This window comes from Cololabis saira, chromosome 1 (genome assembly GCF_033807715.1).
Source record: "Cololabis saira isolate AMF1-May2022 chromosome 1, fColSai1.1, whole genome shotgun sequence".
NCBI classification, from domain to species: domain Eukaryota; kingdom Metazoa; phylum Chordata; class Actinopteri; order Beloniformes; family Belonidae; genus Cololabis; species Cololabis saira.
Genome location: NC_084587.1, coordinates 24204759 through 24218036, shown reverse-complemented (window position 1 = coordinate 24218036; position 13278 = coordinate 24204759). Strand labels below are relative to the sequence as shown.

Here is a 13278-nt window from a genome sequence, read left to right as displayed (position 1 = left end):
TATTTTGTGGCTCAGCATCAACTGATCCTTTACAGATTGGCCATTTGCTGTGCCATCTAATGCAACACACTATCACAGATGGTGGCATTTGAACTCTGATAACAATCCGGATCAACCCTCTGCTCGCCAGCTAGGAGGAGCCAGTGTTCATGATTTCCAAACAGATTTTTGCACTATGATTTGTCTGTTTTAAGTGAGTCTACACACCATTAAAGGCCGTGGTGTTTCTGGCTCTGGTTCACAAGTGATTTTTTTTTTTTTGTGGGGGAGGCAAGGCAAGGGAATTTGTATAGCACAATTCAACACAAGGTAATTCAAAGTGCTTTACATCAACATTAAAAGCGGCAAGACACAAGTAAATAACAAATAAAATGATAAGAAAAGAGGTAAAATAATAAAAAGCACAAGTTGTTAAAAAGTAAGGGCAGTAGAGTACAGCAGGTAAGTATTTAATTTAAGAGTACGCTTCATAAACAGCAATGTTTTTAGGAGCTGACAGTGTGAGCAGACCTCAGGTCTACAGGAAGTTTGTTCCACCGGTGAGGAGCAGAATAACTGAACGCTGCCTCACCTTGCTTGGTTCTGGTTCTTGGGACACACAACAAACCAGATCCAGATGAACCTCAGGGGTCTGGGAGCTTCATAGGAACTAACAGATCAAGCATGTATTTTGGTCCAAGATCATTCAGTGCTTTGTAGACAAGCAGTAAGATTTTAAACTCTATCCTTTGAGTCACTGGAAGCCAGTGTAGTGATTTCATGACCGGTGTAATATGGTCCAGTTTCCTGGTGTTTGTAAGGACTCTGGGGGGGTGAAATTGGTGAATGCTGGGAACATCTGTACCCACTGACGATGATTTTCTAAGGTCTTCATGTTTTTTTCATTTTAATACTACCAATGTACCAAAAATCACATTAAGGGGGATTTTCAACTGTGTCCCAAGCGTACAGAGATTTCTCTGGATTGATCTGGCTCTGTTATTACAGCAGATGATTCTTGTGTTTTTCCACATGTGTTCACATATGGGGGTGCATAAAAAACACACCGGTGGCCACTTCTGCAGGTGTGAATGCTGAACTGAGACAGAGGCGGGCTGAGATGGTTGTTTAGTTGGTTGTTTGCAGGGGCGGAGCTAGCCAGATGATTGACATGTCAGGGCACCGCGCACGTCTTGTTGAAAGGAGCCAGTTGCGTTTTGAAATCAGTAGCCCCTTTCACACAGAGATTCCGCAATATTGGTGTAAAGAAGTCCTGCCAATACGCCGCCTTTGTTGGTTCACACAGAACCATACAACGCCGGCATAACGCCGCTCCCGTCTGTAAATTCACACAGCATGCCGGCGTTCCGCAATCAGAGGCGTGACGACAGCGTCAGCGTCTAGTGGCATGCCGGCATGCCGGCTGTGTCATTCACACAGACCCCGTTTCGGCTCTGTGACTACCTCCGCTGCCGGCTTATTGGTGGGGCCACTTGGCCCCCCCATTCCGCCTCCGTGACTTTCACACAGAACAGCGAGGCGGCTTAAAGGCGCAACGTTCCCGCCTCGAACTGGCTGTGTGAAAGGGCCTAGTGACTCCTGGCTGCTATGTCCCTCCTGTACAGTAGTTGGCGCAATGTATGCAATATATGCATGGAGTCAACATAAAAAAGCTACTGAGAGGAACACAACCATGTTAAATTCTTTAAATGAGAATCGACAAAAAAAAAGTGGAAGAAAATCGACATTATTTGAAAAAAATATCAAATGTGCTTCTTTTGACTGCAACCCAAAATATAGCACAGCGGGGTCATCAAGAGTCTGAGGACTCCGAGAATAAGGGAAACTTTTTGGCCATATTAGACGAAATAGCGAAGCATGACCAATTTATTGAAAAAAGGCTGGATGCATGTGGGAACGCAAAGTACACAAGTCACCAAATCCAAAATGGGATGCTACAGAGTGAAATCATAAAAGAAGGGAAAGAAAATTAAGTGTTCAGTGTGATTGCAGATTGCACACAAATCTCATCTCGAGTGCTTAATATGTAAATTTCAACATTTAGAGACTCCGATTGCAATTGATTGTTCGAGAAACTAATTTATTGTCATACGGTGCGTCCGAAATGCCATACTAAAAAGTATATACTAAAAATATACTTAAATTTGGCACACTTTTGAGTAAATATCAGTAGTGTGCATTAATTCGGATGTACTATTAAGAGCACCCACGGCACTTCCTGACGTAGGGAGGGGGGGAGTTGTTACCATGGTAACCTGTCACAGCAGCGGAAGCAGTGCTCCACTTTCCCATTTATTCTGGCCGAAACAAGATGCCATTATATAATATTATTAAATACGAATATTATAATATTAATATTATATAATAATATTATTATACTTAATATTATACTTATGACATATACGTATCACTTAGCAACCAAACGCCGCTTCATTGCATTGTGGGAAGTTTCTGCTCGGCTAGTGTCCATCAATCCACACTAAAAAATTTCTCCAGAATGAGTATGGATAGAGCATACTATTGAGTACGTTCTAATGTTTCAGACAAGGGCGTGGGTTTGGTCTCAACATTGGTAGGGACGATATAACAGCATAACCTGCATGTACACTTTTTGCTGGGGACGGGACATTAATAAGACCAAACAGATGGGTGAACGGGGGTCAGGGCTACATTCGTCACAAATATGAACCTAATTAATTGATTCATGTGTATTGGTTCACCTGATACACGGTTTGATTCAAACCTTTGTTTTCAAAAATTACTAAAGAAACATTTTGAAAACTTCCAGAATATTCCAGGATTGTATTAGCAATTTAAATTGCAATATTTGAACATAACTTAAATTATATTAACATACACAATAAATACAAACTTATTAATAATATCTTAACTACTACTTAACCTATATATGGAACTACATGTTAGCCTACATTGTCCTTCACCACAAGAGCAATACATTGCTTTAAAATAATTAATTTAATAATGGTAGGGTCAATTCTATCCTTACATTTGGGAAGACAATCTAAATTACTTATATATCTGAACTCATTATATAATGCAAATAAGGTTGCTTAAAAGTTGGTGGGGATGATTTGAGCCTCCTGAAAAGCTGGTAGTGTTATGTCCCTACCGTCCCTATGCAGTCTGTGGACCCCCTGAAATAGCCTTGGCCCCCCTCTGGCCCCCCAACGTTAAAAGTCTAGCTCCGCCACTGTTTGGTCTGTGAGTTTCAGCAGATGCGCCGTCCCGCCGGGTTTTCCGCGGGCACGAGCCTTGAGCCAGATTAGGCAGCTGATCTGAGCGCTGAACGCAGAGCAGAACCAAACCCGCCGCCGCTCCTCCTATCCGGGAAGATGTCAGTGATGAGTCCGTCCCGAGAAGAAACCACCAGCTAACAGCGGCCACGTCGACCTGGATGTACAGCGGACGTCTGATGTTTATTTTTAAAAGTTTTGGGCCGGTTGTTTGGGCGCAGTGGGAATAAACCAGACAGGTGTCCGCGTCCTCTCCATCCCTCTCCATCACTACTTTTCTGAACTCTCTCTCTCTTTTTTATTTTGTATTTTTTAGTAATTCTTTTTGAGCCATGTTGTGGTTGCGGTGGCTCGCCCTGCTGCTGTGCTGGGGGGCCACCAGCACCAGCGGGGACCCGAACGGAGCCCGGGCGGAGCTGCGCTCCGACCCCCGCAGGCAGCGCTCTCCTCCCCCGCTGGAGCCGCTGGATTTCGGCTTCGTGCCCGCCGCGGTTTACGACACCCACGCGTACTACGAGCCCGGGACCATAAGCATCCTCTTCCACATGGTCCACGCGTTTCTCTACGTTATTCAACCAAACCCCTTCCCCAAAGGTGAGATGATGGCACCCGCTCTTCCTAAATCATCCCTCCTGTCCTCAGCTTCAACCCGTGTTGTGTTTTTTATTACCATTTCCATGGTTTCCTGGAGCACCATGCTCACATATAATAAACCGTTCTCTTATTTATTCTCCATATGGGATTTATATTTAAATCTGCTTCATATTTTGTTGTTACTTAACGAACAAGCAGTGGCTCAAATGTTCAGGACTTATCTATTCTAATCTTATTTAACCCCTGTGTTGTACTGAGCTTGCTCTTAGTTTTTTAACAGCAAAAATTTCACTCAAATGCAATTCAAAATACAGCATGAGGTTACCACGTATCTAATTCAATTCAATTTTATTTATATAGTGTCTATTACAACAAAAGTTGTCTCTTTCCAGAGACCTAAAATATGACCCCGGGGCAATTATTACATAGACATAACATAAACAATGGCAGGTAAAAAACTCCCCTAATGGGAGAAAAACCTTAAGCTAAACAGTGGCAAGAAAAACTCACCTGTAGGAGGGAGTTCCATATCTAATCTAATCTAATCTAATCTAATCACTAATCCATAAGTATGCACATTATAGCATACTTATGGATTATAAACAATGCACAGTTTGTAAGGGTGCATTATAGCCACAATATACAGTATATTATGAAACAAATATGCGCTTTAAGTATTGGTATGATCATGGTATGTTCCTCAACTGAGGTATAGTGGCAAAATTAATCTTATTTGTTATTTTGTGATTTCTTTTCATAGTGGAAACATTGTACCCAGATGTTAATTACTGACACCTCACATGACATTACTTGGATGAGCAAACAGTTTTCTATCTAAAGCTACAGCTCAACTTGTTACAAGCAGCCAACAACTTGTCCCAAGCTATCCGGAGGTCCTAAAGCACTTCTATAAACAGCTCACAGCTCATGTCCACACTGACCAGTGAGGGGCCACGTGTAGACTTTGTTTTGTTGTATGGAGTCACAAATCTTAGAAGCAGAAGTCTTAGTAGACTGTTTAAGTCAGTTTAACTGTGTCTCAAAGGCCTGTTGAACATCATATACTAAACAGCAAAGTCCAAAAAGGCTCTAGAAACTTCAAAGAATGTGACTGGTAGATCTGTGCTATACCCCATAATATCCCATAATAAATAAACGGACACAATATATACTATATATAGCATATGATATATACAGTATATATGTGTGTGTAGATATATATATATGTATGTATATATATATATCATATGAGATATACAGTATATACATGTGTGTATATATACATATATCTACACACGCAACAGGTCAAACCAGCACAAGTGCCAATGGACAGCATGCAGCAATAGTGTGTGTTGAGCCCATAAGCCAATATTATGACTAGATTAATGGGATCAATAGCTGTCATAGGTCATAAGTGATCTTCCGTAAGCCCATGTTGTAACGGTTAGGTTGTTACAGGTGACTGGACCTGCCAATTGATCACTGTATTTATATGTTATGGAATGATCTTCAGTTGTTCTCACATTGACTCCAGGAGCAGAATGGTTGATTTAGAGAGGGATGCGACCTATTGAAAGGTATTTGTCTGTGTGATCCAGTAAAAGTATGAATGGTCACGTTGGAGGATGACACAGAGCAATAGGATTGAAGGTTTTAAGTTGCTGCCATTTTGGTGTCCAGTGCTGGGGAGGCTGCCTGGGTAATCAATTAGTAAATCACTGATTAGGGGAAGGCTTTCTCTGTCACCTGCATCACTGCATAATACCTTAATCCACTGGGCCATATGCTGCATCTGCTGTGGACTTTCCAGTGTGATTCACTGACACACGCACAGGTGGAGACCACCTGGATGTCACATTACCTCCTACATCATGTACCACACGTATATAAACCCATGCATGTTGCATTAAACACACAGGCCTCTTGTCATTTATTTAACACTTGATAGCTGCTTAAGGTATGTGATAGGTCAATCTTGCCATGTTGAAGTGCCTGGCCCTCAGACCCAACTACAAGGCAAGAAGATCATATCTAAGTGGTAGCAGTAGCATTTCTTGGATGTCATTGTGTGCTTGATTTTTGCCAGGAGAAGAAATAGATAAACGTGACAGACATTTCAGAAGGTAGCTATTAAAAGCACTCTTTTTAGGAATACAACTTCTGACCACATGGTGTGTTGACAAAAGTCCCTGCCAATATTGTGCTAATGAGTTTGGATGGTCCAGCAAGTCTTGTAATGCCACTTTGTCCCACTAGAGTTGAACTTTGTGGTGTTTAACATCCAGGGCTAACACCTGAGATATGGTGCACCCATGTGGTCAGAAGTGGTATTGCTACATAGAGTGGCTTTAATAAATACATAACATGATGCTATAAGCCCTTCATAATGAAAACATTGATACAAAATCATTGTAAACAGTTTCATTTCTGTAGGAAATGCTTAGACATACAATCCTAATGTGTTAAGAACTAAAATTACTAAACTAAAATTACAACTAAAAATATTGTCACAAAGTCATTGTCTACATTTCTGTTGCAGTAAAGAAAGCCACTCAAAAATATAAAAAAGTCAAACAGTTTCTCAGTGATGGGCAAATTGTCTTCTAATGATAAGTGTAACAAAGCAGCGATGAATCCATCCAGTGTCAGAAATTAACTTTTTGACTTACCACAGTGGAAACAGCAGGTAGATGGAAAATAAATCTGCTGGTATAAGATATAATGTTTTTTAATAATTGTTAGTAAATGCATTATATTAAGCACACATTACACAAGAAAGTTGGCTCCAGTAGGTTTCTTTTCTATTGACTAGAATGTAGTATGCTTTTGTTTTCTTTTGTGTAGTTTTGTGTCATAATAAAAATGTGGCTATGTTTTTCTTTTCCTGTTTCTACAATGGTGCATCACTTATGTGTGTATGGTAGTCCAGAAATAACAAGACAAACGTTGGTACTCGATAGGAAGTTTTATGGTGCATGTAAAAGGGAAAAACATTGAGAGAAGTCTGTGGAGGCGGCTATCTCTTTGGTACTCATGGCAGAAAAGCTGATTCTGGCAAATGCAAAAATTGCTATTCATTCCTGCGAGGTGGTAGCTCTTTCATTCAAATAAGCAGTTCATTGGATCTGGTACTGCTTCAAATATTCAGGAATACAACGTGTCTAGCAACCTACTGGATGTGACTGAATTTATAATATTACGACTTTATTCTCGCAACATTACGACTTTATTCTCGTAATGTTACGACTTTATTCTCGTAATATTACGACTTTATTCTCATAATATTACGACTTTATTCTATTACGACTTTATTCTCGTAATTTTACAACTTTATTCTCGTAATTTTACGACTTTATTCTCATTATATTATGACTTTATTCTCGTAATTTCCAATTTTTTTTGTCTTAGTTTGGCCCTAATACTCCGTCGTACATATAAGCATGTCTGCTATGCAAAAATCCAGCACATTTATCTGTGGTGTGTTTTGGTGCAGTTGCATTTTCCCAAGTTCTCTTTTTGATTTCCTGCGTTCATTTTTTATTTTTAAATGCAACATATGTACACTCCAATTTTAGGAGTGATTAATGTTGCCATAGAGATGTGAACAGTCGACTTTTCAGTCCTCCCAGCGGGTTTGCCAGCTTTGCCGTGTTGGTTACCAGCTGACCCAGTAGCGGGTGGCCTGACTCAGTCCACTAATGACCAGCCAGGTCAGGGTTACCCAAAGACGTCAGTCTAAGAGCTAATCAGGGGCAGATAGAGGTGGATCTTTACACTTGGAAAAAACAAAAAACTGTCTACATGGGGTGCTTCTGTCCTCAACAGACAGTTGAGGACAGACGCTGTGTCCTTAGACTACAACAAAACATGCTAGACTCTCCCCAGTATTTTGCTGAGGACCTATGGTGTGAAGCAGTCAAAATAAACAGTCATGTCTTCTACTGAAGACACTGCACTTAACTGGAAAGATAAAATGAAATAACATCAATTTTCCATAGTTTAAGCATAATAGCCTTAAGTTGATGAGTTCATATATTGTATAGATTCTGTTTATTGTACAATCACGTTAGTAATTTGTACTCAACTAGTAATAATTTCCTCATAATCCTTAATGGAGAAACTCATATGTCTGTACATAATTACAATGTATATCTATCTATCTATCTATCTATCTATATCATATATATATATATATATATATATATATATATATATATATATATATATATATATATATATATATATATATATATATATATATATATATATATATATATTATTTTATTTTTTTTTTTTCCACACACATAGCCATAGGCATATATGTGTTGCCAACGTACATTTCTGGCAAGCATATTTACATCAAACAGTATTAAAGGGATATTGAGACTGTTAAATTGTTTTGCTTTTTTTTATATTTTGATGCTTTTAATTTGATGGGTTTTGTTGTGTTCGAGACAAAGCCAAAAATAAACAAAGGGATATTGATCATACAATTGCAGCCCACATGGTCACAGCTTTCTGATAAATTGAAGGATATGGTAGTTGGTGTTTTGTGTGACAGCTGACCATTCCTGGGGTGTGAGTTTAGTTTATGTCCTTTGCAAAGGTAGGATATCCCAGAGAGCGCTACATTAGAGTTTAAATGAAGTTTAAGCCAGAGGTAAATTGATGTAAGGGATTCATAGTTACTTCAAGTTGCAGTTGTGGTCAGTCTAGTTTAACAAGGTCCTCCTCGGTCAACATTTCTGCTAATCCCTCTTGTTTTAGATGGTTAAAACATATTAGGTTTTAGTCTCGTTTCTTGGATGTCAACAGAAAATCCAAAACAGAGACACCTGCCTTTTAATAAATCTTTATGAAGGTTGTTTTTACGATGTTAAATGTGGCCTCATTCCCTCAGTGAGAAGGCAGTATCTTATCCCTTTGATACACAAAGGTTGGATTAGAGGATTAGCATCCACAGGGCTAATGCTAGCACTGGGCTGGTACCAGTGCTACAGATGGCACCGTGAGGGACGAGTGTGTAAACACATGCCCAAGCACGCACAAAGTGGGTCATATCCTGGTGCCTGTCTGTTTTCCTTAATTACTGTGGTAGGTTGTGGACATGTTGTACATCTGGAAACATCTGACTTAAATGGTTGATGTGTGATGTTGCTGTAAAGCATTACACAGTTGATGCAAGAGACAGACAGGATGAGTTGAGTCTGAAGTTATTGGCGTTTTTTTTTATCAATATTAACAACTATGACATCTAGAAAATGCCAAAAGCACTAAAACTTTACTTCAAATTAAACTTCAAGGGGACCTATTATGGTATATAATACCTATTTTAAACAGGCCTTGAATATCTTAAAAACAAACTTTTGATTGTTTTTGCTAAATAAATTAGAAATGCAGCCTCTGAGCCATGTCTTTATCTTCTATTATCTACCTCCTTCTCTATTAGGGATTCTGAGTGGGCGGGGCTATGATAATGAGGCACTGTGCTGATTGGCTGCCTGAATGACGTGATACACTGCCACGAAAAAATGGCGGAAGCTCCGGCCGACGGAGTTAGTTGTGGGCGTGGTTTCACGCATCGGAGACCAACCTATGTAAATCGCATTTTCGTTACGTAACGAAAGGGAGCAGAATCTGAACGGCTCGTAGAAGCCACATCACACTGGATGGCTCATCCGGCAGCTGTACAGACACTGCAGAATTTGTTTGCTTTCCTTGTTCTCTGAGTTGGCAGGCTAAGGGGAGACCACTTAAATATGTTAAAGCAAGAAAAAACATGCTTTTCATAATAGGTCCCCTTTAAACTTAAATGACTCACATGAAAAAACATATTTATGCTGCTATAAGTGCTTAACCCAAACTCCAAATGAAAATGCTGAGAAGCATTTTGATTGAAGTTCGTCACAGAGATGTTGCACAGATACACAGACATTAAGAAGGAAAGTTGTGGGCTACTTATATCATGGATACTTTGATTTGCTAACATGTTGCCATGAGAAGAAAGACATGAGCAGTTCTGATGACAGTTTGCCCATTTCAGTTTCCCTTTCAAACTAATTCGGTGATTAATGGATCTACGGTTGATTCACATACAAGCATGCGTCTGAAAATGTATAAAAATGAGTACTAGCGCTGTGAATGGTGGGGTACACCAAAATTTACATAGAAATACCTGCCGCGTTTGGTGCTGTGGTGTCCTTTTGGCCAATCATGTATTTCCTTATTCTTTAAACATGTTTTACCTGCACAAGTCATGCATTATAAGGGCAGCACGGTGGCTTAGTGGTTAGCACTGTTGCCTCACAGCAACAAAGTTCCTGGTTCCACTCCCTGGCCCAGCGGGAGTCTTTCTGTGTGGAGTTTGCATGTCCTCCCGGTGCTTGCGTGGTTTCCCTCTGGGTACTCCGGCTTCCTCCCACAGTCCAGAAACATGCATACTAGATTAAATGATGAGTTTGAGTGTGCATGGCTGTATATATGTGTCCCTGCGATGGACTGGCGACCTGGGTGAACCCCGGCCTCTCGCCTGTAATTAGCTGGGATAGACTCCAGCAGACTCCCGTGACCCTGCAAAGGATAAAGCAGGTATAGAAAATGGTTGGATGGATGAAAGCTATGCATTATAAAAAAGGAAAACCAGAAGGTAGTGTCATTTGGCATCAGTATAGGATCCATCAAAACACAAGAAGTTACAGTTACACTTTTGTTTTTACCGTTGAGAATTTCTTTAAAACTCCTCGTGCCATTCTTGTGATATTGTAGTGCTGTTTTGTTAGGGTAATACTTTATGTCTCTAATGCTGATAAAAACTGTGATGGCGCTGTGTTGGTGTCACAGTTTGCTTATGGAGTGAGCGATGTGTCAGGCATAAAAAACATTTCCAGAGATGAAAGACATGGGGTGTGTTTATAGCCTGACAACTTATGACATCACATGCACTGATAACACTGGTGAACTCTTTTGGATAAAGCAGACAAAAGTCTGTGAGAACTGCTCAATATTTGGGGGCAGAGATGCTCCTTCACAATAACATAACATAATAACACCATTGGTTGTTAATAGACACTGAAGTCTCTCTTACTTTACATTTGCTTCTCTTTCTTTAGTCTGTCTGCCTGGAATGTTCCTGGAGCCATGTTTCTATGAAATGTACAACATAGCATCTCTGATATAGTTGTCAGGCATCTAAGTTCATCTATTTCATTTACAGCCTCTATGATGAGGAAGGATAGAAAATGGTTTGACGTAATTCCTACAATATTCCTTGCTCTGCTAATGTGTCCTCTTCAACTTTTCTGGATTTTGGTTCTCATAAGAAAACTCAACCAGCTGACATGTTAACAACCCTCCTCCTGGCATGGTTACACATCGAAACAGATGTTCAAAAGTACCAGTATTACTAGCAGAAATCCCTTAAGCAGTACAAATGTATAAAAAACTGTGTTTTCACACAACAAAGTTCAACATAAAATCTCAGGAAGCTACACAGAAAAGAAATGACCAGGGGCCTCATTTAAAATGGAGTGCGTAGGAGTCATACTAAAAGTGCACGTACTCTCAAAAGCCGAAAATGCCGTGCGCAAAAAAAAATCCGGATCAATAAAACCATGTGCACGCAGACTTCCACGCAGTCCAGCTGGAAGGTTGCGTAGCTGAATCCGCCTCCTATCACGCCCAGAAATGCATATGGATGAGCCTGCTGAGCATGCGCAGTGGCTTTCTGCAGCCTGTTAGGCGCAGATCCATGGTTTGGCCTCAGAATGAATGAGAAGTAGCAGCCACCGTGACACTGACTTTCACGGAGACCTAGATATGATGTGGAGGACAGGAAAACCACATTATTTGGTGGTCACAGTAAAAGTTAGAATAAGTATATAAATAGTAGGCTATACAATAAAATAAAGCGAGTGAGTGGCAGCACGCCGTTGCTGCGCTAAACGCCGTGAGTTCCCCGGCGCAACAGGGGGGACATGCCCCCCGTCTTTTCAAAATGATGTATTTGTCCCCCCCACTTTTTACAGTTTAAAAACTAACGGTAGGATCAGCAAATCATCAAGACACTCGGGACGGCGGCCCGGTAGCCCCCGCTCCCCCTCCTCCCTCCCGTCTCCCCTCAGAGCTGCTCAGGGCTGATTTATGGTTCCGCGTCACACCAACGCAGAGCCTACGGCGTAGGGTACGCGGCGACGCGCACCATACGCCGGACCCTACGGCGTAGGCTCTGCGTTGGTGTGACGCAGAACCATAATTCCGGCTGTAACAACATGAGCGCACGTACCCGTGCATGACAGGCAGACACACACGGGGAGAAGGGACTATTTCTTTAATCTTTAATTTTTATTTTTTATAAAACTTTATCCTTATGAACGCAATTGTTATATAGTCCAACTTTCCTTATTTTAATCAGAACACTTTCTTTTTTCCTCTTCGGCGTGGAGTAGTGGGCTTGGAGCGGCAGCCCCCCCCCCCCCCCACCACCGCCGCCTGCTCCGTTATCAGCACTATTTTATTATAGGCCTAAGTGATAACTGATATGTTGTGATAGGCTATGTGATGACATTATTAAGAGTATGACATGAATCTGGTTTCATTTCACCACCTCACAGCCTGCGTCGCCAGTTCCTCGTGTCTTAAGTAAATTCTTACGGGAGGGTCCGAGTTGCCGTAAAGATACGCAGATTTTTCGGTTAGTTTTTTCTTTTTAGATCCGAGACTTTGCGTAGAAGGTGGCTTCCGCAACTTTCAGGCGCTTTTTCTGCGCAAGCAAGCTTTATAGATGAGGCCCCAACATGCACCCATGTGTCCAGCACCATGATAAAAAAATGTAGTAGTATTATACTAACTACATTATTATATATATATATATATATATATATATATATATATATATATATATATATATATATATATATATATATATATATATATATATATATATATATATATATATATATATATATATATATATATATATATATATATATATATATATATATATATAGACTGTTGGCTGTTGGTGTGTGTGTGTATATATATATATATATATATATACATACACACAAATACACACTTAACAGCCATCTCTAAACATTATGTCAATAATTCACTTGAGTTGTTTATGTTGTAGTTGCAACACAAATATAAACAAAGTTTATGTTTGAAAGAAATTGAAAAATGTTCTACATTCTTAATGCAATGATTAAACATGTTACTTGATCCATGCATTCAGATGTTCTTCAGGATGAATTTGTTTTGCCACATGAGGCAGGCCAACAGTACTCTATTTTACTCGGAAGTCAGTTTTCTTCACTAAAGCAGCAGAGATGGTTGTTGTGTAAGGCTTTGTACACAACTTCAAATAATCTCTCAGAGCAGGTCAGTGTAGAGGATTGTGCTAACCTATATTTACACCGTACAGTAAGAGGGT

The 13278-nt window shown here is 40.1% G+C and overlaps 1 protein-coding gene across 15 annotated transcripts in view; it reads left to right on the top strand.

Annotated features, from left to right (window-relative positions):
- Positions 1-3278: 3278 nt before the first annotated feature.
- Positions 3279-13278, top strand: part of prom1b (prominin 1 b) — a 34118-nt gene continuing 24118 nt past the window's right edge. For 12 of the 15 annotated variants that reach the window (XM_061718625.1, XM_061718640.1, XM_061718656.1 and 9 more), the window contains exon 1: positions 3279-3848. In XM_061718625.1, the coding sequence (XP_061574609.1) occupies positions 3587-3848 (262 nt within the window). In that variant the 5' untranslated portion in view covers positions 3279-3586. The remainder of the gene's footprint in view (positions 3849-13278) is intronic. The other 3 variants (XM_061718685.1, XM_061718676.1, XM_061718694.1) reach the window with 1 other exon arrangement.